The sequence below is a fragment of the Lichenostomus cassidix genome, chromosome 11, assembly GCF_008360975.1.
Source record: "Lichenostomus cassidix isolate B80296 chromosome 11, HeHo_3.0, whole genome shotgun sequence".
NCBI lineage: Eukaryota > Metazoa > Chordata > Aves > Passeriformes > Meliphagidae > Lichenostomus > Lichenostomus cassidix.
The window spans coordinates 3,039,906-3,066,232 of NC_139492.1; the positions used below are offsets into that span (position 1 = coordinate 3,039,906).

Below are 26,327 nucleotides of genomic sequence, written 5' to 3' on the forward strand. Positions count from 1 at the left end.
ACCCAGGTTCTCAGTGTGGCAAGAAAAGAGAGATTTATTATTTTGATTCCAACTTATATAGACTTTTCAGAGGTCACCCAGATTGGTCAGTCAGAAACCTCCCCCTAGGCCTAATTGGCCAGGCCTGAACTGTCCAAATCTCGAGACACTGTTTCAGTAACATCCAAACTTTATCTTTGTTTATAAAACACAGGAGAAAGTTATCATGGGAAAGACCTGTGCTAACCACACAGGTCTGTATCCAACACCTCTGCTCTGAGGAGATTCCAGAGCAAATCCACCAGAAACAGCTTCAGAGACAGCCAAAAAACCCCAAAATAAAAGGAAAAAGTTGCCTCAACATGAGGTAACTCTCAGGGTCACCTCTGGTGATGTGACCTCAGACAACTCTGGTTTTTATACAAGGGAATGTATTCCAAAGACTATGAAGAAGCAGCACATTGCCAGCTTGGGCTCCATCCTGAGTGACATTTCACGCTCTGCCGCAGGTAACCCAAATATTTTGCAGTCATTTCTTCCCTGATGAAAGAGAGCAAAAGGACAGAACTGCCACTAAACCGAGCTAATGACGTAGGGGTGATTAATGACAGAGGTGAGGCCTGTGCTGTGGGCCTGCTGGGAGGTCAAAGCCAGAGGGAGTTTGTTGATATACCTTCAAAAATAGGTGGAGCAGCCAGAGCAGATGTGTCCCTGTGGAAAACACAGCTCTGGGGAGAGGTGGAGCTCTGCTGGGTCAGCCACACACGATGATTTGTCAGCCACGGCCTGAAAAATGGCCATAAAGACACGAAATTCAACCCACACTTCCCTCATAGCGGCAGGGCAGCGAGTCGGTTGGGAGAGTGAGAAAGAGCAGCAGTGTTGACACCTGGAGATAGCAAATCCCACTTTCTGCAGGGATGACAGAAGGGATTTGTGGGATTCTTCCAAACCCTCTGTATCACTTGATTCTCACACAGCCAAGTCCAACACCACAGCCTCAGGGGTGGCTGCTCTTGGTTGGAACTGGTTTGTCTCCCTGTTCCTCCCATAAAACAGATTTTCCTTACCTCAGTTCAGAGCTGACCTCCTTCTCTGCCCTCTCAGACATCAGTAGAAGGTTCCTGGTGTCCCCAGGGATGTTTGACTCTCTCCAGGGATGCAGAAGCAGCCCAGATGCTCAGCAGTGACCTCTTGCTTCTCATTAAGTTCTTTAAGGTTCTCATCAGATGATCTCATGGATTTCCATGGGGAAACCCAGAACAAACCCCAAACCCAAAATCCAGAGGTTTGTGTAGAGACACAGGATTTTCTCAAAGCATTAGGAGACAATATTTCTTTTTTTTGACTCATTCTGGATGTTATATGTCATCTCCTGGAGAATGCCATGGTTCTTTCACAGTAGCAGAGCTGTCACCAAAATACATCTGTGAAAGTTTTCTATCATCATCAAGAGAGCAGCAAGGAGCAAATGATCTGTCTGGGATATTTGAAAGCATTCCTTTTGCTCTGGTTTGTGAAAGACCAGGCCAGATTTCTGCCAGAGAAAAATTCAGCAAATGGGAGAGATTTGAAGGAAACTTGAAACTGGCCAGACAGTGAAGGAAAATAAATTGAGGAGATTTATTTTAGCCCATTATTTAATTTCTTAAGTGTTATATTTGAGCATTGTCTGACTATAGACACAGGTCATTTTTGCTAAAGCATTTAGTTGTTTATCTTTTCTTCTCTGTATGCCATGGTATTTCTAGCCAGGAAAAGGTTATGTATCAAATTCACACTTTTCTACTCATTTCTTAATAAAAATCAGCTAATTGCATCACCTCTTCTCCATGCCAAATGGAGATTGCAATTTTATTTGGCCTATTCCAACGTGCTTTTTAGTAGAAATCATAATATTTTTTGGCTGTTTCTTTCTCATTTGAGAAAGCAAACTTTGCAAAATGGCATCAAACTGCCACAAACATGAGCTGATTTGGAGCTGGAGAGTGCTGTGTTCAGACCAGGACATTTCTCCCTAACTACTGGGATCATTACTCAGTGTTTGCCCATGAAAAATCACATATTTAAATTTTGTCTAAGTCTCTTCAGCTTGGGTTGCCTCCAAGGTAGGGCTTCAATACCTTGAAGGGAATAATGCCCCACTTGGGAAAAGGGAGCAAGAATTCTCAGGGAAAAAAGAGATTTTTGGGATCAGTTCACACTGTTGGGAGCAACAAAGCAGAACTGAAATGCCATGCTCTGGTCATTTGTTTCCAGGAAATGACCACCACAAGAAGATCTCAACCCAGGCCACTGACTTGTGTCTGAAGGTTCAACTCTTCCCAACACACCTCAGTTCATTGGTTTGTTACACAAGAGGCTTTTTGCTGAATTGAATAATAAATAAATAAATAAATAAAATTATGAAGAAGATGAGTGAAGTAAATGGAAACATCTGCTGGCTCAGAGGGTCTCTCCTTGCAGCCCCACCATGGGACTGGGACAATCCCACTCATCCTGTAGAGCAGAGCACCCAAATTTTGTTAAAGGCTGCCAGGCACAGATGCTGATTCGCCCTCCCTGTGTCCATCCCTGTCCCTCCCAGCCCTCCTGGCTGCATCCTCACCAGAGGATATCTCATTCTCACCTCAGCAGCATCATCCCAGAGTCTGAGCTCAGGACAGCCTTCCTCCTGCAGAAAGATAAGGGAGAGCAAGAAAAATGCAAACATCACTCGGTGTTTCCAGCAGTGCTGGAAATATCCACTCTGGGGACAAAGCCTTTTCTTTCTCACTCAGACAGAGAGGTTGAAAACGATCTGCTGCTGGGAGCTCAGCCTGGTTTTCTAAGGAAACAACAAATCAAATCCTGCAGAAGCAGTGAAGGTTGGCACTGGGGTGGTGTGGGTGTTTGGCTGCTCCTCTATTCTCCCCTCCACCTCCCTGCTATTCCAGCTGGAGCTGACTCCAGCAATGTGACCCAGACTATCTGCCCTGGTTGCTCTCCCAAATTACATCCTGCCTGCAGATATTCTTAAATTCAGCTTGTACAGGTTGGTGATGTCCAGAGGTTTATTGTGAGCTGGAGGAGCCAAAGAGCCCTGAGGTTCAGCATGGTCAGCTCAGCTCCAGGGACACCTCCAGCCTCCCCAAGGTCCCAACCCAGCTCCCACCTTGCTCCCTCTTAATTCTGAATGCTAGGACACAGATTTGGCCCAGAATTCTAAAGCAAAGCAAAACCCTGTGCAGATGCCCGGAGTCAGGAAAAGCACAAACGGTTTGCCTTGGCCTGCTGAATTGTTGGCCATGTTGGTTAATTGTACCTTTGCACAGCAGATTCCAAGAAGGAGGGAAAAAAAACAACTCTGTGCATTTTATTGCTGAGGTCAGGTTCCTGTCTCCCCAGTCCTGTTTCTCATTCCCTAATCAAATCATTCCTCTTAATGCAACCAGTTCCTAAAATTCTTCTTGCCATAAAGTGCTTTTAACCTTAGAATCTTATTTACAGCCACCTTGATTGAAAGGTTTATTCAGAGCTAATCTATAAAATGGTTTGTGTAATTAGGCAAAAGCTCGAGATCAGCAGCAAAAATCCCAAAAATCAGCTGTGCCAAACCCAGCCACTCTCAAGGTGACCTTAAACTGGGTTGCAAAAACACTCTCTGGAAGTCCAGAACAATACAGCACATTTAGAGAAAAACCATCCCAGCCACAGCAAGACCCAAAAAAGCCTTTTGTGAGGGTGTAAGGCCAACCTAGAATAACCTGAGTCTCACTTTGGTACCTAATTTTTCAAGTTTTCTAATGGTGAAGCCAAGGAGGATCTCCCATCTGTGCCGCACTTGGAAAAAGCCCAAATATCAGGCATGTCCTCGGGAAATCTCCAGGGAAAAAAACATGACCTGGGAAAAATGAGATTTTTGGGATCAGTTCACACTGTTGGGAGCAACAAAGCAGAACTGAAATGCCATGGCCTGATCATTTTTTTTCCCAGAAATGACCCCCAAAAGGATATCTTAAGCCAGGCCACAGACTTGTGTCTGAAGGTTCAACTCTTCCCTACACACCTCAATTTATTGCTTTGTTACACAAGAGGCTTTTTGCTGAATTTAATAAGAAATAAACCAAGTGAAGTTTCCCCTGCAAGTGACTTTATGGGGTTGCTGTGTCTGTTTACAGATCCCATATATGTTCCCATATTGAAAGATATTCTACTCAGCATGAAGCACTCAACATCATGAACAGTCATGTCTTTACAGCCATAGCTTGGAGTTCACATGGCTCTAAATTAAAAAAAAAAATTAAAAAAATAAAAACCAAAACAAACAAAACCAACAACCAAAAAACCCCCCAAAAACCAAAACACCCCCCCCCCAAAAAAAAACCAAATAAAAACCCCACGTGCCCCAAATATGTTTTCCGGAAACCTTTTGATTTTCAAATTATGTGAGTACTCTAAAATGAGAAAAATCCTTGACCAAGAAGAGCTGCTTGTTGAAAGCATTACTTGTTTCTTATTTCAAAGGGAAAATTGAAAACACTTATGAAGGGTGTAGCTATTTACCAGTCCAGAATGTTCTTATAAACAAAATAATATAAAACATATCCTCTTTGCTGTTTTGTTGTTTAATATCATCCAGCGGATCCCAAAGTGGAGAGCAGAACAGAGGAGGAAATAAAGTGTATTTCCGAAAAGACTTGCAACAGGATAAAAGGGTAAAGGACAATGTGTTTCAGGTTTAAATGCACAAAAAACAAGAGAGGTACCAATTTTCCATCAGAATGGCTGGAGAAATTCTCTCATTCAATTTACCTGCAATTCCAGTTGGGCACATTAGGGAAAGTGAGGGCCAAGAGAAGAGTTGAGTTCATCCAATGGACAGAAATCCATTCTGCAGGTCAGAAATCCTTGAACTCCTTCACCAACCTCTCCACAGAAATTCAGCCTGAGAAAACAGATTAACAGCAACAAAGTCAAGTTCACCGTTAAATTGTTCTTATGAAGCATTGCTCCTCATTTTATTGACAGCTGTTTTGCTCGTCATAATTGCTTTACTCACATTATTTTACCCACAGAGAGCCCTGGGGACTATGAAAAAGTCATTTCATGTGCAAAGCCTCAAACACATCTCTGCCAGATGGGTTTCCAGCCGTGAAAGATGGGGAGGATTTTTTTTCTTCCCCCTGGGGTGGAGAGGCTGTGATGATGCTTAAGAGGCTGAAGAAGTGGAGGGGCTGGTTTGTTTTAAAGAGAGACAGAACCAAAAGGCTTTCTGTCATTTCACATCTGTAGAACAGCTGGATTTATCCTGTGCTTCATCCAGCCATTTTTGTCCTTTGTAAACCAGGCAAAGGTCTAGAAATAACCCTGCAATAAAGGAAGAGTGCTGCATTTGCTGCTGATGGCCTCTGCATGCACCAGATACCTCAGAAGAGCATGGAAAAGAAATGCCATGGGAAGTTTATTTCTGTTTCCAGGCCCATGTGATTCCCCGGGAGAGCACAGCTCTGCCCAAATCCATGCAGTTTTTCCAACTGCAACAGGAAACCACCCTGGGCAATGTCATAATTCACAGCTGAGAGCTGCAAGCCCCTCCAGGAGCTGCTCTGAAGCTTGGTCAGTGGTGGGATTGTCTCCAATCCCTGAATTTGGGGGGTGGGTGGAGCCTGTTTGGCTTTCCACATCTCCCTCTGTTGGTACCAGACTTGGCTTTGGAGGCTGCAGGCAAGATGAGAACCAAGTCCAGCAGCAGCAGTGAGGTTGTGCCAATTTACACCCCTCGGGTATTGCTGGTGATGGTTTACTGTGCCTGACAAACCCACTGTCCCATTCACACCCTGGAAAAGCCATTTACAGCTTCAGCTTCATGGATAACACAGCCTGAGCAGCGTGTTCCCAGGCTGTACATCCAGCACAGAATATCAGTTTGGTTTTTTTAGGGAAAAAGAAATTTCTGGGATGAAACTTCCCTCGAGATTCCCATTCATTTGGCTGAGAAAATGAAGTAGGACTGCAAATTGTGTTTCCCAGATACCTGGGACTAGTTGTAGACATTCTTGAAGACATCAAAACAGATAAAAAAATTTGCCACAAGGCAGAAAAATTGTGTCTGTAAGGACATTCTTCTAAAATCAGAAGTACCCCAATATTCAGAGCACAACCCAAGACCTCTCTGTCCTTCTGTCCAAATCCAGAGCTTGCAATGTCAGAACTCAGGATTGCACACCTCCAGGGCAGGGTGGAGGGGTTTTCTGTAAAGCAGCAGAGCAGCACAGAGTTACCCACTTCCCTGAGCACAGAAAGAGTGTTTCAAGCAATATGTGACGTGATTTAGTATTTAGATTGGCCACGCTCACATTTCCCACGAGAGAGCTAAAACTTTCCAGAGTAAAAGTCAACTCCCAGCTTAAAATGCCACGAAATTCAGACGTCAGAAGTTCAACTTTCCCATTAAAAAAAAATTATTTGGTCAGAAAATGGCCACACCTCAGACCAAGGCACCAAAACCCTTCAAATGTCCTGGACATCTCTGTTCCAGGCCATCCAAAAAAATCCTGCAAGCTCCGCTGTCCATGGACAAAAACCCAGTTGCTTTCTCAGGGCAAATAACTTACAAAGGCCAGCACAGAGTTCTGTTTATCTGCTCTGTGATCAAAAGAGAGTCCTGAGTTAACGAGCTTGTTGGAGATGTTCCAGGCAATCTAATGTTCATTCCAAAAATAAACCTCAGCTTGATGCAAGTGGACATTGTGCCAAAGAGGACAAGATAGGGGCGAAGCAGAGCGCAGGACTGGAAGAGCGAAATGTGGAACTGTTTGTTGTTTGTACCCTTTGATGACTGCTGATGGGAAATTTTAGTTGGAAATCATCCACACAAGGAGCTTGAGAGTCCAGCATGGTGGTTTGAGGGAATTGAAAGTTGGATTTCTGAGCAGGCAACGTGGATTTCTCCCTTTCCCAAAGCCATGAGTCAGGCTGTGCACAGGGATCCAACATGAGCAAAGTGAGGGGAAAATCCAGCGAGCTTCAGAACGTGGCTGCCTTTCCTGTGGCTCAGGACATGGCTCTGGTTCTGTTCTTTGGCTCTAAAAGCTGGTTGGGGTTGGTTCCTCCGGGTGGACAAGGATGTGAGCAGCTCCTGCTTTTATGGAGACAAGACACAACCACTGGAAATCTTGAATCAGCCAAGCAGGGCTGCAACAATGCAATAACAGCCCTGACGTTATTGGGAAGATGTTCCACATCTGCCTTCCCTGCTTCTGGAAGGGAACAATTGGCCTTTTAACCAGGAGATGAGCAACTTTTCATGTTCCCAGCCCTCCTGTCCAGAATCCATAACTCACTGACCTGGAGCAGCACTGAGCTGCTGACAGGCATTTCTTGGTGGCTGATTTCACCTCCTGGCACACCATGGAGACCTTCATGTCTGCTCTAGATGCAGTCAAAATCTGCAACAGCTCTCATGTTCTCTGGAGCCTTTCTTGCTTTTCTAATACACATTTTATAAAAACCTGGTCCCTCTTCATGAAAGTTCATTTTATTCCTTCCTGTCTGTTTACCCAAGCTACCCAATACTAAGAAATCTACATCCATGACCCTAAAGCACTAATTTTAAGCTCTGTCTCAATGACATCTTTGTGGATCACTGTCCCAGCTGGTGTGAAGCAGAAGAATGACTAAAGATCCAAGAGGATTCACCCCATCAGCCCCATCACTCACATCCTGTTCCCCAAAGTCACGACTTACGTGGAAATGTCCTTCTCCCTTTTCTTGTGCATCACAGGCCACGTCTCACAGCGCCTCAGTCCTGGATTTGGGATAGGAAACGCCTTTCCTGCCCCATAAATCCTGCTGCTGCCATAAAACAGGTCCAGACACCCAAAGGTGGTGCTGCACGGTGGGATGAGGCTGCAGCAGGAGGTGTGATGCCATCCCATCACCCGCTGACTCAGTGGACACTAATGGGGTTTAACGAGGATAATTATGCTCGGGAAGAGGTACAGCCGTGCCCAGAGGGCATCATCTGTGAGAGACACTTCATCCAAATGTGGCACCGCCCAGACATTGCTCCACATCAGCCCACCAGCGCTCTGCAGCTATTGCAACAAGAGCCTGAAGCAGAGCTCAGTAAAATCAGGGAGGAAATGAGCAGCAGGGCAGTTTCAGTTCCATGAGTGGCTGTGACCAAATGGTGCATCACGATTTGAAAATCCACACTGCAGCTTCCAGGGTAGGAATTAGGCAGTTGTGTTCCAGCCTTTGGGCTTCCTGTGACACACTGGCCTGTTGTTTAATTTCTGTGCTTCAATATCCTTTAACAAATTGTGAGGATCACTCATGGCCTTTAATTAGAAAATTGGTGAGCCAGGGTTACACTCCCCCTCCCACAGCAGCATTGCCCACAGCTTTTTCTTAATGCCAGAGGGGAAAACAGCCAGCAGCAACCATGGTCTGGTGCTATCCCCTGTCCTGCCTCTGCCACGGTGGAATTGTTAATCTGTAAAGACATCCTCTCAAAGATGCCACCACTCCAGAAAATCTACATTTTCCAGAATGGCTGGTTTGGAGCCTCTGGTTTGTGCAGAACTGGGGTTCATGTGCAAAATGGGAGCAGACATACCTTGAGCAGAAGTGCAATGACCAGCTGAGGCTGTGGCTAATGGTTCCAAAAATGAGATCCTGACAGGGCTTTGTGAGTCTTTTGGAAGGGGAATCTCCATCCTTGCACCCTTTGCAATACTGTCATCCAGTCCAGTCAAAACAGATGTGGAAATCTACAGTAATTCTCAGTACACTCATTAAAAATGTGTCTGTGGTTTGTTTTTACTTCCTCTTCCCATAATTTTCTTGTCTCCTTGCTTTCCCAGGAGAAACCTCTCCCACCATCAGCATGAGGGGGTTCCCTGAGCTCAGTCTGTGCCCACAGCTGCTGCCACCACTGTCCCTGTGCCCAGCACAGCCCTGCCTGTCCCTCTCTGCCACCAGCACAGGGAGGGGGTAGGCAAAGGGGGGTTGCAAGTCCCAAGGGTCTCAGGTCTGCCTTTAATTAAAGGTGGAGATCACAGAAGATAATGAGAAGGCACAGGAGAGCTCAGCATTATGTGGGGCTTTGATGAGAAGCTCACATCTGCCCAAATGACCTTGCCCACAGGGCTGGTAGGTCACAGGTGCTGTTGGGAACAGCATTTCCCTTGGCTTTGCACACCCCCAGCTCTGGGAATGCTTCCCTCACTCATCCACCAAACCAGAGATGCTCCAGCAGGTGGGATGCAGATTTTCCAAACACAAAATCTCCCCTCACCCCTCAGCACAGGGGTGTTCAAGCTGGCTCTGCAAACAGAGCAGCAGCACTATCTACTCACCAGTGACCAAACACAAACCCAACGGTGTCTATCCTTGCTGAAACAACAGCAGTTGGGCTTTCATCAGGATTGTCATCCCTGGCAGTTCTCCAGGCTGCATGCATTGCCTGACCAGCTGAGCGAGCTGTTCCATTCATTTTTCTCTGAGGAAAGCCCACTGGGAAGCTGTTGATAGGGAGAGGTAGAACAAGGGCTGTGCTGTCTGCCCAGCTGGAGTGGTGCCTGTGATTTCCTGAAAGCCCAAATGTTAGCTCAGGAAAAGCCAGGCTGATTGTGGCTCTTTTCCTAGTGGGGAGTTTCCTTTACATTGCATCTAGCTGGAACAATGACATCCCTCCAGTGTCCCACAGATGATGGTTTTCCTGGAAGAAGGCAGAGCTGAGAGACAAAGCCTTCCAGGTGCTTTCTGGGGAAGGGAGAAATGTTTCTGCAGTATTTCTGGGCAATTTCAGCACCATGTGAGAGCAGATTTGCATGGATTTCTGTCCTTTACCCCTGAGACCCTCAGGCTAGGAGGGAAAAGGAAACTGGCTCCATGTGTCCTTGCTGGCATCTCCATGCCAACACAGCTCAGCATCGTCCCTAGAGCCACAGTGTCCCTCTTCTCTCTGCATTGGATCAATTCCAGGGTCAAAAATCAAAATCTGAAGAGGAGCATCCATTCCCCATTCCTGGAAAAGAACCTCCACCTGCACAGCCACGTGGGACCAAAAAGTTACCATGGAGAGACATCAAACTAATTTGTGTGCTAATTAATGAATCAGCTGAAAGGTCTCAGAGAGTTTCCAAAGCTGGGGTTTGGCTTAAAGGAGGTGAGGAATGGGAAGAAAGAAGTATTTTGGGACCACCTAAGTGGCAGCAGGTTTGGCAGGATGGGCTGCAGAGCCAGGACAGGAATATTTATAGTGTCGTGGAATAACCGATGATGAGTCTTGCATAATTGGTGGAATAAAACATTTTTCTTTTGGGGAAGAAAAGGAGAATGAGTTTGAAGGGGTTCAAAGCATCAGGATCACCTCACACCCTGATTTCCACTCACCCATCTGGATTTTGGGGACTGAGTTTCATTCAGAGCTGCCCTCAAATTTCACAAAAATAAAGTGTTAGACTCCAATCTGAGTCCTTATCACAGCCCCTTGCTCTTCACTCCTCCTTTAGCTCCATTCCTCAAGAAAAAACTTTCTCCTTGGTAGTTCTGCTTTAAACCTCTTAGGTTTTATCAGCTGACATTCCTTTTCAATTTCAACAACAAAAAAATTTGCTCCTCTCTTCACCCAGACAGCATCTCAGTCTCCACATGAGCCAGCAAATGCCAGTGAAACACCATGGGAAAATTTTAAAAAGCAAACAAAAAAATTAATTAAAATCTTTCATTAATGTTTTTCAGCACCAACAAGCTTTTAAGAAACCACACTTTCAAACATGAAATTACTGAAATAAATGCAATTTCACTTTTTAAAACTCAGCATATTTTTGAATCTTGTTTTTTAATATATTTAGATTAACAAAACCACTTTTTTACTTAAAACTGCCTCATGACAAAAACAAGGATTGGCTTTCATTCTATTTTGATCCTTAATGAGACAAAAGTGCTTTGGGCGTTTGGGTTGTTGCATAAAATTAAATAATGTGGCTGGTTTGGGGTGGATTTTTTTTTCCCCTAAAGGTCAGTCAATTAAAAAAAAACCCTAATTTATCTGTAATTTGCAATTACAGAGTCAGACCCTCCAATTCCCCGGGAATGCCCTACTGCTGACCCTTGGAGGAGGAACTCTGCTCAACGCCCTCCCTGCTTGGGTCTCTTCCAGGGAAGTCGCTCCCCTCGTGGGACTGAGACTCCAACCAGCTTCACTGACCCAAAAAAGAAAAAAAAAAATAGAGGAACACACAGCCAGTTCTGTAATATTGCGCATTGAAAAGGCCTGCCTTACAGCTCCTGCTGATATTTCTGTTCCCAATGTATGAATTATTTAATATTTAGTATCTGCGACTCGCTAATATTTACCTTAGGAGGTATTTTTATAAAGTTTGGCTGTTTTCTCGATGGAGGAGCTAATGGAGGCTCCTGTTGTTAACAACCAGGGAGTCCTCCCTGAACAAACTTTCCTGGTCACTGTTTAAACTGTGCTGCTGGGCTCTTTTAAGGCCCTGACCCTCCAGCTCTGAGCTCTGAGGCTGGCAGGGATGGCTGCCTATGGCCCTGCTGGGACACTGCTAATTTTAAATCTGGATCCCACGGCAGAGGAAAAACCTTGATTTTACTGGCAAAACCGTCACAGCCGAACGCTGTGTTCAGATTACGGGAAGAGGCTGCGAGAACACGCACAATCCCTTTTTTGGGGACTTGGCATCCATTTTATCTGAAGTCATGGATTATATAAGACGAGAGCAGAGACCTCACACAACTTTCTCCTGCGTCACTGCAGGACACCCAGGGGGGTCAGGGACCCTCCAAGTCCCCTGTTGTGCCATGCTGTGCCCATGGCCAATGGGACAGGGCTTGACCACTTTTCCAATAACTCTCCTAAAAGTGGATCACAAGCATTTTCTGGAACATCATCCAGAGCTGTCCACAACATCAACTGCAGTTGGCTCCTAAAGTCCTTTCCTTGGTCTAGACTTGAAACTCTGGACCTTGTGAAAACCTGGGTGTTTTCGTAATTTTATTGCTCCCATTAAAACGCTTGGTGTCCAAACAAATCCCCATTTGCAGAGATCATTGTTTGCTGATCATGAAGCTGTTCCCAAGGAGAGCATTGTCCAGCTCTGGGCTCCTCAGCTCTCCCTGCATCTGTTTTGCTGTAAGGCTTTGAGACTTCCCTCGTGTCTTTGGAAAGGCACAGGCAGCCTGCTGAGCTGGCCAGCTGCCCCCAGACGCCTGAGATTGTTTCATGACTCTGCAGATGAGAAAATTTCCATGGTCTCCCTCTCCCCACCCTGAGCCTCTCCTCGGATGGTGCTGCACGCCTGGCACTGGGAGGAGGAGATTTCTCTGTCTGTGCAGCTCTGCAGCAGCCACAGCTCAGCCTGGCTCAGTGACACCCCCAGGGGATGTCCTAAATCACCCCTTGACAGCATTTCAGAGCAGCATTTTTGGAGGGTTGTCCCCAGGGTTTTACCTCAGACACAACAGCAGGGGTGCAGGTCCATCTGCAAATGCACCTCAGAGCTCATCTGTCTGCCAGAAAACTTAAAAAAAACCCCAAAACCCAGCAAAAGGAACCTGAACAGAGCTGGGAGAGCAGTGACTATTTTTTATCATCTCAACCCACACTGCCATGACAGTGCACACCTTTGCCTAGGCCACTTCTGCCAGGTCATCTCTATCTGTGTCACCCAGGGGAAAATGACAATCCCTGCTTGGGCACCATCCTGGTCCAACGGAGGATAGCCCTCCCCACATGATGGAATGTTTCCTTTAGCCTTGGAAATTATAGAAAAAAAACCACCTGGGAGGACCATCAAGACATTTTCTAGTCCATCCTCCGCTCAAAGCAGGATCTCATTTGAGGAGATGCCATCCAGAATTCTCCTAAAACCCACATGGCTTGAAAAGCCCCCATAGTCAGAACCTTTACCATTGGTCTCAGTGTTTCCTGCTATATTTTAAGTCCATCCCTTCCCAGTGGGACCCCTTTGGGCATGAAGAACAAATGTCCTACCTCAATTTACTGTCCTTTCACTCACCTCAAGCATCCTCTTCCTCACCTTTTTCTTCCTTAGAGATCTCTCCTGCTTTCTCAGGAATTGTTTTAGCTCTCAGGTCTCTATTTCTTTCCTCCTGGACTTGCCACAGCCAGTTGAATATTTTCCAGGCAGTAACAGTCAAAACCCAGAGACCTGAACAAAGCAAAGAGGAAATATTTCTCACCTGCCTTGCTGACTGTGTCCTTCCTTTTACACCTGATATGACTTTTTGGTCGTAATGTGATGCTTTTGACTCTTTATGTCAGTTGGATTGAGCTGTTCCTTCCTGGTTGTTCTCCATCTTTTATTATTCCTTGTGGTCTTCCTTTCCAGGTGTCATTGGATTTTTGCAGACTCTTTCTTCCAGCACATGTACTGATACAATTTTGGAGCTTGCTGCATTGATATAAATAATATTTTCATTACAAACACCTGAAGGAAGATGGTATGAATAGCCCTCCTACAGTCAATCTGTACTGGGTTTTACTCTCTTTTTTTTTTCAAACTCAAAATTCTGCTCAGCTGGTGGAGAAGGAAATTCGGCTGCTTTTGAGATTTGTTTCTGACAAACATGTCCTCTGGCCCCTGTCATAAGTGGTATTTTCTCAGCTTCCACATGTACATAAAGAGAGATGTGCAGAAACAAGCCTTGAGGCAGCTACTGAAATAAAAACTTTAAGGTAACAGTCAAGTACTGAAATAAAAACTTCAGGATATCAGTCAAGTACTGAAATAAAAACTTCAGGATAACAGTCAAGCACTCCTCAGACAGTGTATGTGCTGGCAGGTCCCCTCTTGGGGTCAGGGTCACCCACAGCCCTTAAACCCCAAACCTGACAGAAGCAGCCCTTGTGAGACATCCCAAAGCTCCGAATTTATTTTGCTCCCTTCTCCTTTCAGCTCTCATATTCCACCTGACTTTTCACCCACTATAAATATCCTCATATAGCATTTCACACCCAACCTGCCTGCCATGTGCTGAGCTCTGCAGTGCCTGAGGGACACTGGACACTGGACACTGGACACTGGACAGCCCTCCCTGCTCCCCTGGCACGGAGGAGGAGCAGGGGGAGCTGCACAAGGCAGACCTTGTGTGTTGACTTAACTCCCTAACCCAATTTTAACCACTGTCAACAAGATATAGGGGTGGTTTCTATTTGCACTGAGGCTTCTTTACGCTGCTCTCCCCACACCCTAAAGTGGCAAAAATGCCTCCTAAGTGCCCTAAAGTAGGTCCTTAGTATAAATGAGAGCCAACCAATCCCACCGTTTGCAAAAGGGCTTTGAAAACATGGCATCCTATAAATGACTGTGGGTTTTTGGAAGGACACCCACCCCAAGGCATGCCGAGCTATACATATCCTCTGACGAGCTCAGCAGGGCTGAGGAGCAGCCAGCAGAAGGCAAAACAACCACCAACAAGAGATTTCTCCCTGAAGCAGCAAGCAGGGAGAGCCTGGCTGCTCGTTGATCCCCAAGGATTCCAATGTGGGATATGTGGGAATATCCCACATATGGGAATATTGGGATATTCCCACATATCCCAATGTGGGAATACAGGGCTATCAGATCCACTGCTTCTCACTGCCACCCTCACTCAGCCCCAAGTGGTTCCTCTCTCCTTTCCCCTCTACTTCCCTTCAGCCTTCCATTTATTATGCCTTCTCAGCTTAAAGAGAATCTGAATCTCACCCCAGCTGGAGGAAAAAAATATAATTTTGTGTTTCACCCTAAGGCTTTACTTACCTGGTTTCCATACCTGTGGTACAGGAAGAAGGCACAGCTTTTTTTGCCCCATTGCTCTCACACAGCACTCGTGGTAACACCAACTTCTGAGCAGAGGATAAAGATTTCTTGAGCAGGAGGAGACAATCATTAGGAAAATCAGAGACACTGCCAAAGGATGAAAATGTAACCCAAAGGATGGGTTAGGTCCAGCCCTAAACTTTGAGTGTTATGTTGTTTTGCTCTCTAGGCCAACCAGGATCTAAATGTTACCACAGGGTTTGTGGAATCATAGAATGGATTTGGTTGGAAGGAACCTTAAAGATCATCTGGTTCCAACCCACAGGATGGGGCATTTTGTAACCCCAACAAATAGGACATCAAACTGGTGCCATTAATAGGATGCTCTAAGCAGCCTCACAATAACCATTAGCCTGAATTCCCCTCTCTGCTTACCTTTAAGCTCTGCTCATGAAAATCTTCCCAAACACATTCAGCGAAGGAGGTATTTTTGCAGCAGTAAAAATGGGGGAAAGGAAGCACAAATTGGGTCTCAGTAAGTTCAAATGGGCAGTTTGGAATGGCAGAGCATGCAGAACCCATGAAATTTCCCTTCTACAGAAATTGCTGGCAGGGCAATAATGGTGTTTTGTCATCAGTCCTGGGTTGGGATTTACAGGCAAATACTGTTCAGCCATAACTGCATCAGCCCAGCCTTGAGGAAATGCAAACATCTCTGGATTTAATGTGGATCTTGTTGTAGAGGTAATGGAAAACACAACATTTCATGGCCTTGTCAATCAGGACCCTATCCTATAGCCCAACCCACATTTTTGGTCAAAACCCATCTGGTGCTCATTGCCTGGAGGCTGAGTTAGGAACCTCCCTGTGCTGCTCCTTTATCCAAATGGGATTGAATTACCCCAAAACAACTTGGTTTGACTCATGGTGCTGTCAGCAGGGATGAGCTCAGAGAAAATTTCAAGGAAAATTTAAAAATCTGTATGCTCTCAAAAAATAAGGTTACAATTAACAACAGCCTGCTCAGGTGGGGAGAAGTTCACCTCACCTGTGTTTTGCAGCACTAATCCATTAAACACCATTTCCAACCCACTAATCTACTTCAGCCCTAATGTTGCAGGGATTTAAAAGCAAGCAGTGATTTTCCCTTACTCTCAGTATGTTTCACCAGGGGATACATCTAATTTTGATTGATTTTTAATGCCTGGGTACTGGGCAGTTTATTTGTTTGTGGAACAAACTCTGCACATCCCAATCTCATTTGGGGTCTGCAGGGGATTTCTAGTCCCCAGGGGTAATCCCAAATAGCTCTTCTAAACACAAACCCAGCTCTGGCTGAGCATTAAAGACAAGGGAAGCATTCATTCTGGGAAGGTTTTATTTCACAAATAATTCAGAAATCAAAAGAAAATGGAGTGGCGAGGGGGGAGGAGGAAAGATATTTTACAATTCTGTATTCAGAAAAAAAAAAAATCTAGTTTATAAACAACCACGGCCCCTTGGAAAACATGCAAAGGCCCACGAAAATTTACAAGTAACTTTTATACATAGGAAGTAAAATACATCGTTTTTCATAGAAAAAAAGAAGAAAAAAAAAAAAGCAACTCTATGAACTGGCCCTAAATATTTAGACTGCACAAGTGACCAACTGGAGCCTCCTCAACCAGCTGTTGGCTGAAGGTCTGTAAGAGAAGGAATGAGTGGAGCCAAGGCAGGGGAAGCACTGAGATTTGGACTTTTTTGGATTTTGAAACACCCTGGATGTGTTTCCTGGAGGTTTGGCTGATCCAGATGTTCTGCAATGACAGCGCCATCGCCTTCAAATCTCAAATTATTGGGAAAGAACCGCCAGGCAGCACCAGCTTTGCCACCTGGGTGCTTCAGGTTGGCCCCATGCCTACAAATCTGCCGAGCTGGGGCTGAGGAGGAGCAGCTCTGGTGAGATACAGACCTGATGCATCTTCAAGCGGCACTGAAATCTAGCAGGCTGAGAAGTGTTTTGGTGTCAGAAATAAAATCTGTCAATATTTGGCTAAAAACTGGTACTGTCCCACCTATTTAGGAATAGCTAGCACACGTGATTGTGAGTCACTGATAGGTCAGGACTGCCTTGGAGGACCTGATCGCCCCTAATTCTGGTGGAGGTATGTTTAAATTAATAGCACCCAGGACCTCGAATAATATTTGTGTAGTAAAGCCACAACTTCTCTTTTGTACAACAAATACAAAAATAAACAGATACAGACTTAAATTAACATCGGTTGCTAAAAATCCAAACCAGTTGGCTGAAGATAAAAATACGCGATTGTAACTCGAATTAAGCATTTTAGGATATTTCTGTTGGAATAATAACCCTTCCCTTGTCCCCTTCCCGTCACCTGGATACATCCCCAGCTGTGTGGATTTTTATGTGCTCACAGAAATCCCCCTGGCTTTTACTCCAAGAGCCCTCAAGTTTCTTTCCATCACCTTCCATCCCCAATTTCCATGGATCCTACGTGAACCTCGAGGTGTTTTATGTGCTCCTGCAGTCCCCATGAACCTGACTGCACCTCTCACTCTCTCCAATTCAATTCCTAGCCATTCCAAATCCCATCTGGCCCAGGATGTCCCAGATCCTTGCTGCAGTGTTGGGTGGCCTTGAACCAAACCATGGACACCCCAATTATTCACAGAAACAGGGAACTCTTTCCTCACTGCCAACATCTCAAACTCTCCCAACCAGCAGCTTTCCTAGGATGTGTTCCAGCCGTTTTTAACATCAATTTCCCTAGTGAGAAAGAGAAATAGTTCAGTTTTCCTATCTAAGGTCAATACTGTACACCTTGGAAGACGATACTACATAAACAGAGACGACAGGAAGAGTCACTTCTCTCTATCCACCCCAAAAGTGGGTTTTCTGTGCAGTATTTTTGGAGACGATGCAAGGCAGCTCCAATTTCGGGTTTTACAGAAGGTCTCTTTCCAAATTCGGATTTTACAGAGAAATAATCCTCAATGGTGAGAGAAACTGAGGGATAAATGTCATTTAAATGTCATTTCCTTGCTGGTTTCATGGTGTTTACAGAATTAAAGAAGTGTTTAAGCATATAAATGCTTTTGGTCTGTGTTTTGAAAGAGCTTGATGAGATGGCTCTTGTATCTGTCTAGATTAAACCAAACATGTTCTGGGCACAAGAGCAGCTGTGAGACATCTGCCAAAGAGAGGGAAATATTTTCCCATTTGTTATCCAATATTTCAGTTCAGTTATTGAGCAGAAGGACTGTGCATTTACAAGAACTGAAGAACTGCTGTTGACTTTGCCTTCTTAATGATGAACTTACTGGACGTGTTTTTATCAAAAACCAGCCAGATTTGTGTTTAGACCAATTCTAAAAATTCATTTTCAATGCGAAGCAGAGAATACTCTCCTCTCTTAAAAAAGCAGGTCATATTGAGCCTTTCTCTTGGCTTTTAAATGCATTTGGGTGCATATAAACACATTAATATCAAAATATGGAATAGTATCATTACAACACCTGTGAGTTTTTCAAAACCCACCATCCTGGATATCAAATGCTCACAGGTACATCATTTATACTGAAAATTTATACTGTTGGCTTCACAAATTGGACAGGAAAAATTATTCTACCCCAATCAATGTCGTATCTTTAAAGTCTCAGAACTGCACACCCCACAAGGAGCTTCACAAAGGGCAAAGTGAACATGCTTCCTACAGATGCAACCTTTCCTAGCAGAAATAAGATTAATTTTATCACTACTTAACTACTATAAAACAACCAGCACTGCTGTATAAACCAGTACACTGCATTTAACTGAAGTTATGGCGTGGAGTATAGGATGAGATGTGCCAGCACAGGAGCCCCGATTCTCTGACTTCCCAGAGGTTGCCAGACTTGCAAAATACTTGGGAGTGTTTGACCAGCAAACACTAAACCTGCTCTTTGGATTGTCTGGTGGCCTCATTTTCTGCAGTGAGGATCTCTGCCACCGTTTTACACCCTGCTGCAGCCCCACAAAACCCTAAATTCTGGCTGCCCAGAACATCCCCAAACACCATCATTCAGGGTACCCTGCCATGGTGCCCCAGCAGCCTCACATGCCACCTCAGTGGGAAAAGACCACATTTTACCCTCTTTTGCACAGAAACCATCCAACATCCACAAAACCCCTTCGCCAAAGCCAATCCTCTCCCCAAATGACGTAACTTCTCCGTGAGTTTTTCATTTCCAAATTCCCCAGCGCCTGGACAGCCACTCACTCCTGAATCTGCTTGGCCACTGTCATCCTCACACCCATCCCAGGAGATGCTTCACACCCTAAAAACACCATCCAGGGCCAGGCTGAGATCCCTACACCTGCTGCACGTGGAGCCATCGCCGTTCTGCGTAGCAACACCTCTGGCAAAATGAAACTTGGAACAGTTTATGGTCGCTGAATGCCCCTAGAGAAACGAAAACACGAGACAACGAGAAGAGACAACGCTGCACGGGTGCGATGAGATGCCAACAGCTGAGTCAGAACCTGGGGTCTTTTTTTTGGGGGGACTTTTTTTTCCCCCCCTTTTCTTTTGGAATTCCCTGAAGGAGATAGGCAAGGAGGGTTCGGGCAGAGCTGATGCCGTTCAGAGGAGTTTTGGTGTCTCTGGAGATCAGCAGAGCTCTCTCCCAAAGAAACCTGCACCTTCCCTGGGGATTTACTGCTTCACAGCGAAGATTCGGAAAGCGTTGCCATCTGAAGGATTCTTCAAGCTGCAGACAAAGAAAAGGAAAAGAAAACAGATGTGGAATGAGCCAAATGAAGACACTGCAGGATTCAAACAGGTAACGCTGAATTTCTCCTATCTCTTTCCTCCCAGGAGCAGGAAAAAGACAAAGGATGAGAAGGAAGTGGCACAAATCTATGGTTTCACCTTTTGTTTATGTTTTCAACCCAAATCTGTAGTGCTAATGCCAACAAAAGGAGCTGGAAGGCAACAGACCCTCTTACAGCCCTAGTTTTTATCCAAGGAACACTGTGCTCCCTTGTGCAGAGATTCAGGCATAAAGAGGAATATGTTTTCCTAAAAAAACAGTTGTCAAATAGGCTGGCAGGTTCCCAGAGCCTATCTGGCTTGTCTCCTGGTGCTGGCAGTGGGAATAGCCAGATCAGCTCACGTTAAATGACAATAAATATGGATATTCATTTTCAATCCACTGAGGTGTCCCCAGATGCTCTGACTCCAAGCTGCTGGGGATGGCTGTGTGCATGGGGAAAGCAGGTGTTTCTATTCCCAGGTCCTACTGTGCTTAAAAAACCCAGGAAAAATACAAAATTTCATCTTCCCACAAAATAAACACTGCAACAAAGGTAAGGACTCAGTAAATCCTAAAGGCAATCTTTCCCCATACCTGTTTGGGTGTGTGTATCTTTACCCAAGGTTATTTCCAGTGTCCTAAAGGGCAAGAGTTCCCCTTAATCTTTGAAAAGCTGTTTCACTGGCTGGTGGATCTCACAGCATGAAGTTGTTCCTTGATGCTGTAAATAACATTTTCCAAATCCTCATCCCTGCTGTGAGAACATCTCTGGTTTCCCTCACCTCCCAGATCAGCCCTGGCTGCTCACATTGCACCTCCCTGAGAGAGGTGGGATTTATCCTCAGCCAGGGCACAGCTTGCCATCCCAGTAAAAAGTTGTCTTTTAGTATAAATGATAAGTGAAAGCAAGACCGAGATAGAAAATAATTCAAAGGAACAGGAGGTTTTTCACCTAAATCCAATCTATGGAATTGGAAAATGCTGACCCTGATAATCTATACTAAAATTATCCTCTCATTTAACACCTATGGGTTTCCTGTCCTAGTCTGTTTTTATCTCTTGAGATGCTCTAAAGCATTCTGGGATGTCCATTATTAGAATAAACCCAGCAAACTTGATAGGATTTCTTATGGTCTTTGTAAAAGAAGAACTACACAGAGCAGGCAGAATTAGCAGTGACCAAAAACCCCTAATTGTGGGGAATCCTATAATTGCAAATATATCTCTGAGCAATCAGTGCCATCACACCAATATCTGAAAAAAATACATCACAGACTGAAAGTGAAGTTTCAAATTAGAAAGACTGAATGAGCTGTGACTTGATAGTTGTGATCATCAGGAAGTACAAGATTTTGGGAGAACTGAACTGCAATTGGTCACTGAAACCTGCAGGGTTAGCCCAACAGAAACTAAAATAAATTATAGGGGTGGCAAATTCATTTTCAAAAAGTGTTTGATCATCTCTCAAGAGGTTAATTTACTCACACTTCTTTCAGAGAGAATAGAACATGAACCAACAAACCCAAATGAATCTCACACCCCAGAAATGAATGGAAATCCCAATTATAAACCCCAAACCATGACCCAGGCTAAAAACTGAAAACACCTGTGCTTCTCTCCTGATGCATCAAACACCCAGCCAAATGTATGAATATGGACTTGTGCTCTAACAAAATAGAACAAAGCTTAACTACACCTCCCACCTTTCCCAGGAATCCAAAAGCAGCTCCTGGCTGGGGAAGGGAAGAGCAGGACAACACGCTCTATTTGTCTGGGTGCCACAATTCACAGTGACACCAGGAAATCATGTCTTTCCAAGCCACCAGCCTGGTGAGCTGATCTCTGCTGACTTTCACAGGCAGCTGAACCCACTGTGGAAAAAGAAAGTACAGAGGGAAAAAAATCCCACCTCTCTGACTGGACGCCGTTCTTTAGGGAGCCAATGTAGGTTTTCTTCTTTTCTACAGGCATCACATCCACAAAGCCTCCTCTTTCATCTGAAATGACCCCTGCGTGCACTGCGGTCTTGCAGATGCTGGAGCTCTGAAAAATAGTTAGTGTTTTGACTTACACACTGTCTGTGTTTTATATATGATGGTTTATCAACTCCATAAACACCAAGAGAAACAAGGAGTAGGAAAAGTTAGGACATGGGACAGTTATGAAGCAGTTTTGCCCCTCTGTTAGACAAACCAGGGATAAAAGTTGATGTGGACCAAATTTTACAGGTATGTCGGAAACCCTGGGGGAAAGAAGATCCACCACAGAGGACCAGCAGCCTTTCCATCATTCTGAGGTGGAGCTTCACCTGTGAGATCATCATGGAATCATGGAATGGTTTGGGTTGGAAGAGACCTTAAAGCTCATCTCATTCCCCCTCTGCCAAGGGCAGGGACACCTTCCACTGTCCCAGGCTGCTCCAAACCCTGTCCAGCCTCACCTTGGACACTGCCAGGGATCCAGGGACATCACAGCTTCTCTGGGCACCCTGTGCCAGGGCCTCCCCACCCTCACAGGGAAGGATTTCTTCCCAATATTCAATCTAAATCCACATTTCTTCATCTTATCCAGAGCCAAGACTGAAGTGAGGACAGCTTTCCAGCCAGTTCCTCAGGTCTGCACCAGAGAAACCTCTGAGGTGAAGCTCTGTTCTGCTGTCCAGCCACCTCAGCAAAGGTTATTCACACAGTTGCTTGAAAAGGAAATGTTTTTCCTGAATTAAGGTAAATCACCACTAGTTATCTGGGACAGTTCACATCCTTCTTTCTAGGAAAACCAGAAGGGCTGCACCCATTGCCTGGTGCAGTTTTTGAAAGAGCATTTCCCCCTAAGGCAACACCAAGTGTGGAGGGAGATGAACACTTCTGGAAAGACTCAAGTTTCTCTATTGCACGTCCAAGATGTGCAGAGTCAGAAGAGCTGGAGGAACAAAACAGTGACAAGTGATGACCAAGCCCCAGAAACATCCAGGAAAAAGGAGCAAAGGCAGAGAAGGCTGAGGGATTCTGTAAACTTGGCCATCAGCTCCCTGCAGGCTGCAATAATACAACAGAATTCCCATACAGCAAGCTGGAATAAAATAAGGAAAAACCGCCGGCTTTGCACAGCAAACTGCAGCAGGTGAAAATCCCAACCCCAGAAATGCTCTGATTGCTAAAAATCCAAGGAGCACAACACCAGTGCCAAGTGCAACTGTTCCCATTGCATACGTACAGTACAGCCCTTCTCACAGCCATATATGGCAGCCTGGCCTTGTCCCCTATATATTTATGACTGTGGATGGCCTATCTCTTGGCAGCTCTCTGGGTTTTGAGTGCCAGTTTGGTATTTTGCTTCTATATATGGTCAAGGGAGCAAGGGAATGTTGTGTTTGGCAGATATGCAGTGAATTCGCCCTAATATGTGATGGGAAATCTGTAAATCTAAAACTGGCTCATAAAATCAAACTGTCCTGGATCAATTTGCAACACTCTCCACTGGGAGATATCCTAAACAGTGTTCTTTTCAAAGCATTCCTGTTAATTTTTTTTTTCAGGACTTGCTGTTCTGCCGCTTGCTCAAAGCTTTGACCAACAGACTTTTTATTGCCTTACCCCAAACCTCCTCTTATCACCCTGTTGGATTACAGCCCTCTCATGTCCCAGGCCGGGCTGTGCTTTGATGAATTAATTGCAGAGCTTTTGGAAGAGGAGATATGAAAAGGGTAAGGCCTTAATTTCCAAATTCAGGAGTACAGCAGTGGACAATACAGCAGCTTTCCATGGTGAAGCCCCTCGGGATGCTCTGAGACCAATTCCCGGTGAAATGAGCTCTGGGGCACACACCATAAAATGGCAACACACTTTACAGTGGGTCATTAACAACAATCAGTGACTATGGGCTTAATCACCCAGAATTTCCTCATTAGTGTGGCTGGTTTAATCATTGAGTGCCTATCTCCTGAGAACTGACTCCTAGCTCTGGTGACAAGCTCCTGCCTCCATGCAGGTCATTCATCCATCATCCTCCAAGCACAGCTCTGGATAAAAACCTTATCTCCAAAAGTTGTTCCTTTCCTGGCTCCACAGGGCTCCTGGGCAGGGATGGGGATGGGTTTCCCTTGTAGGATTATGTCACACCAGGAGCCAGGCAGAGTGACAAATGACAGAGTCTCATTAAAATCAAAAGCTCTCTTACAACCTCCATTAAAAATATCTCTGGGTGTTCATACAGCTCCAGCACCAAGGCCAGGCTGGACAGGGCTTGGAGCATCCTGGGGTAGTGGAAGGTGTCCCTGCCCATGGCGCAGGTGGAATGGGATGAGTTTTAAGATCCCTTTCAACCCAAACCATTCCATGATTCTCTGCTTACCCCAGAACCAGGCCTGTCCACTTTTACCATTGCATATTTCTTGCATTTTATTCATTTACCCCAACATTTAAGTCTCTCTCTGTCCCCGTTCCATAGCCTTACTAATTTCCCCATGAACAATTCCCCAAACCATTCTTAAAGCAAAATGCAGACTGGAAATGGGGCCAAATGCTTCATTTTCTTTCAGAAAACTCATTTCAGGAGCCACAGTTGGAGCACAGGTCCCCCCAGGGCCATGCAGGTGCCATGCTAGACAGGCAGTTGGCTTCCCAAAGTCCTCCCAGAAAACCAGCACTGGGAGTTATTCCTCAGCATTGGGTAAATTCCCAGCACCCTGCACAGCCCTTGCTCCCTGGGAAAAGCCTTTCCCCAAATTCCCCCTGCCTGGCTTGGTTGTTTCTCTTCTCAACTCCCCAGCCTGAGCATTCCCAGCACCTCTCCCTCTGCAGCACCATTCCCAGTCCCCCCAAACTCTTTGTCCCAGCTGGTTCCACCTCTGCCACCAACCTCACACCCTCAACGCCTTCCCAGCACCTCCACATCACCCTGGCAGCACAGCAGTCCAAAAAAAAAGGTTAACCAAACCCTCGAGGAAATGGCCAGGTACTTTTTTTATTACTATTAATTTTGTTTTTCTCCCAATCCACCATCCATGCCCCCGTTTATGAAGCAATACCCAGGAGGGATGGTAGGAAATGGAGCTGGCAGTTCATTAAAGGACACTAATCCTTTTGCGTCAGTGCAATGCCAGCCTGGGATGCTGCTCCTCACCTAATTCCCTTGTAATCACAGGCCCTGGTCGGGGCTGAGCTGAGGCAGGTTTGTCCTCTGTAAAAAAAGAGAAAACTATTTCCCATTTCCTGCAGGAGGCAGGTATTGTGGGGAGGCAGCTGCTCTCTGTGGGTTTGCCTGTGAGAGAGTCCAGGATAACCTGTTTGTGCAAAACCTTCCAGAAAATTGGTCTTGAGCAAAATGAAAAATAGGGATTTTTTTAAAAATTGCTTTCAAAATTGCCTCCTCAAATTACTGTATGATTTCTGTGGGATGGATTTTCTCAGGAGCCTGCAAAGCTCCAAGGTGACCCGAGGCTGGGGGTCCACAATCTGCTGACTGCTGCTCCCCAGGCTTTCAAACTGTTCCTACAGGACAGCCAGGGAGTTGGCATTTCTGAACACAATGCCTGATGGAAAACAGAAAATGAGGAAAAAAACCCAAAATAACCAGGCACCCGCAGATGGAAAAACATTGAGACCCAGTTTTTAAAGGCCTAATATTAAGAGATTTCAAGAAAACAACTCTGCCTAGTTTTAGCATCAAGGCTCTGCTCATCCCCATGAGCAGAACTCAGAAAAACAAACCCATAAAACCAGCTCACACACTTTCTTTCCACTGCCCTGAGCTGTGCCCTGGCTGCTCAGAAACTCTGTTCATCTCCCAGAAAGAGCAGGAGAGGTGAGGGAGGTCTCTTTTTGCCAACTCTATAGTGGGGTGGTATGGAATAAAAGCCCTTTGGTGCTCATCTGTAAATCCCAAAATGCTTTTAGAATGCAGGTGAGTGCAACCATGATTTCTCAGGGCAGAGCCCACAGGGCTTGGGGAGGTTTAAGGGAAATGCCCAAATCTCTAGGAATGAATCACTTCTGGAGAGCAGAAAGTCTCCCCAAACCCACTGACCATAACTCAAGGAGTTGTGCAGTGACACATCCACATCCTTCAGAATAAATCAGAGCTGGAGAGCAAAAGTGCTCCCCAATCCCACTGAGCCCATCCTTCACCCCATTTACCCATTCCCACATGAAATAACCACAAGAGAGTGATTTATATAAAAACACCCTTCTCCCTTGGAGAACTACAACAGTGCTCTGTGTTAAATAGTTTAAAATTTACTTTCTCCCCCAAATCCCAGAGTGACCCCAGCTCTGGCACAGGATTATCACTGCAGAGAGAAAGATTTCTACTCACATCAGCATAAACGTTGGTGCCAAACACGGGTGCCCAGTACGACGGCTCGTCCTTGCAGTGGGCTGGGCAATAAATCCTAGAAAACAATGTATTCAGATTTATTCTCCATGGCAGGGCTGCACAGGAAGGAGAGCTGCATTCCTGGGAGATTTCGAGTGCCTGCATCTGGTCTGCAGGTGGCAACAGTGAATTTGATTGTTTGCTCCCCTCAGATGACATTTGGTTTTTGCTGGAGAGCTGTAAATAGGGGGATTTGGACCAACAGAAGGGGGATTGGGATTTCAGGACTCTTTCAAGGGGGAGTATCTGAATTTTTGCTTTGTAATTCAATTCTCTGCATTTCTTCCTCCCTGCCCAGCCACTTACTCCTGCACAGCTTCTACAACAAACCTCTTCCACGTTTTAAGGTGGAAAGGAAAACCACATCCAAAACCCAGCAAATCCGGAAGAAAAAAGACAAAG

General features: G+C 45.3%; 1 protein-coding gene and 1 long non-coding RNA gene across 3 annotated transcripts in view; both read right to left on the reverse strand.

The window, feature by feature from the left end:
- Positions 1-605: 605 nt before the first annotated feature.
- Positions 606-13,154, reverse strand: LOC146432062 (uncharacterized). Its single transcript, XR_014854398.1, has 4 exons — positions 12,986-13,154; positions 4,774-4,906; positions 3,745-3,862; positions 606-2,653 (listed from the first exon to the last, which is right to left on the reverse strand). It is a non-coding gene; the product is annotated as an uncharacterized LOC146432062 (long non-coding RNA).
- A 2,962-nt stretch (positions 13,155-16,116) lies between these two features.
- The window catches only part of CRISPLD2 (cysteine rich secretory protein LCCL domain containing 2), a 29,740-nt gene continuing 19,529 nt past the window's right edge, over positions 16,117-26,327 (reverse strand). For both annotated transcript variants that reach the window (XM_085071435.1, XM_085071436.1), the window contains exons 13-15: positions 25,866-25,941; positions 21,463-21,596; positions 16,117-19,508 (exon numbers count right to left, since the gene is read on the reverse strand). In XM_085071435.1, the coding sequence (XP_084927561.1) occupies positions 19,454-19,508; positions 21,463-21,596; positions 25,866-25,941 (265 nt within the window). In that variant the 3' untranslated portion in view covers positions 16,117-19,453. The remainder of the gene's footprint in view (positions 19,509-21,462; positions 21,597-25,865; positions 25,942-26,327) is intronic.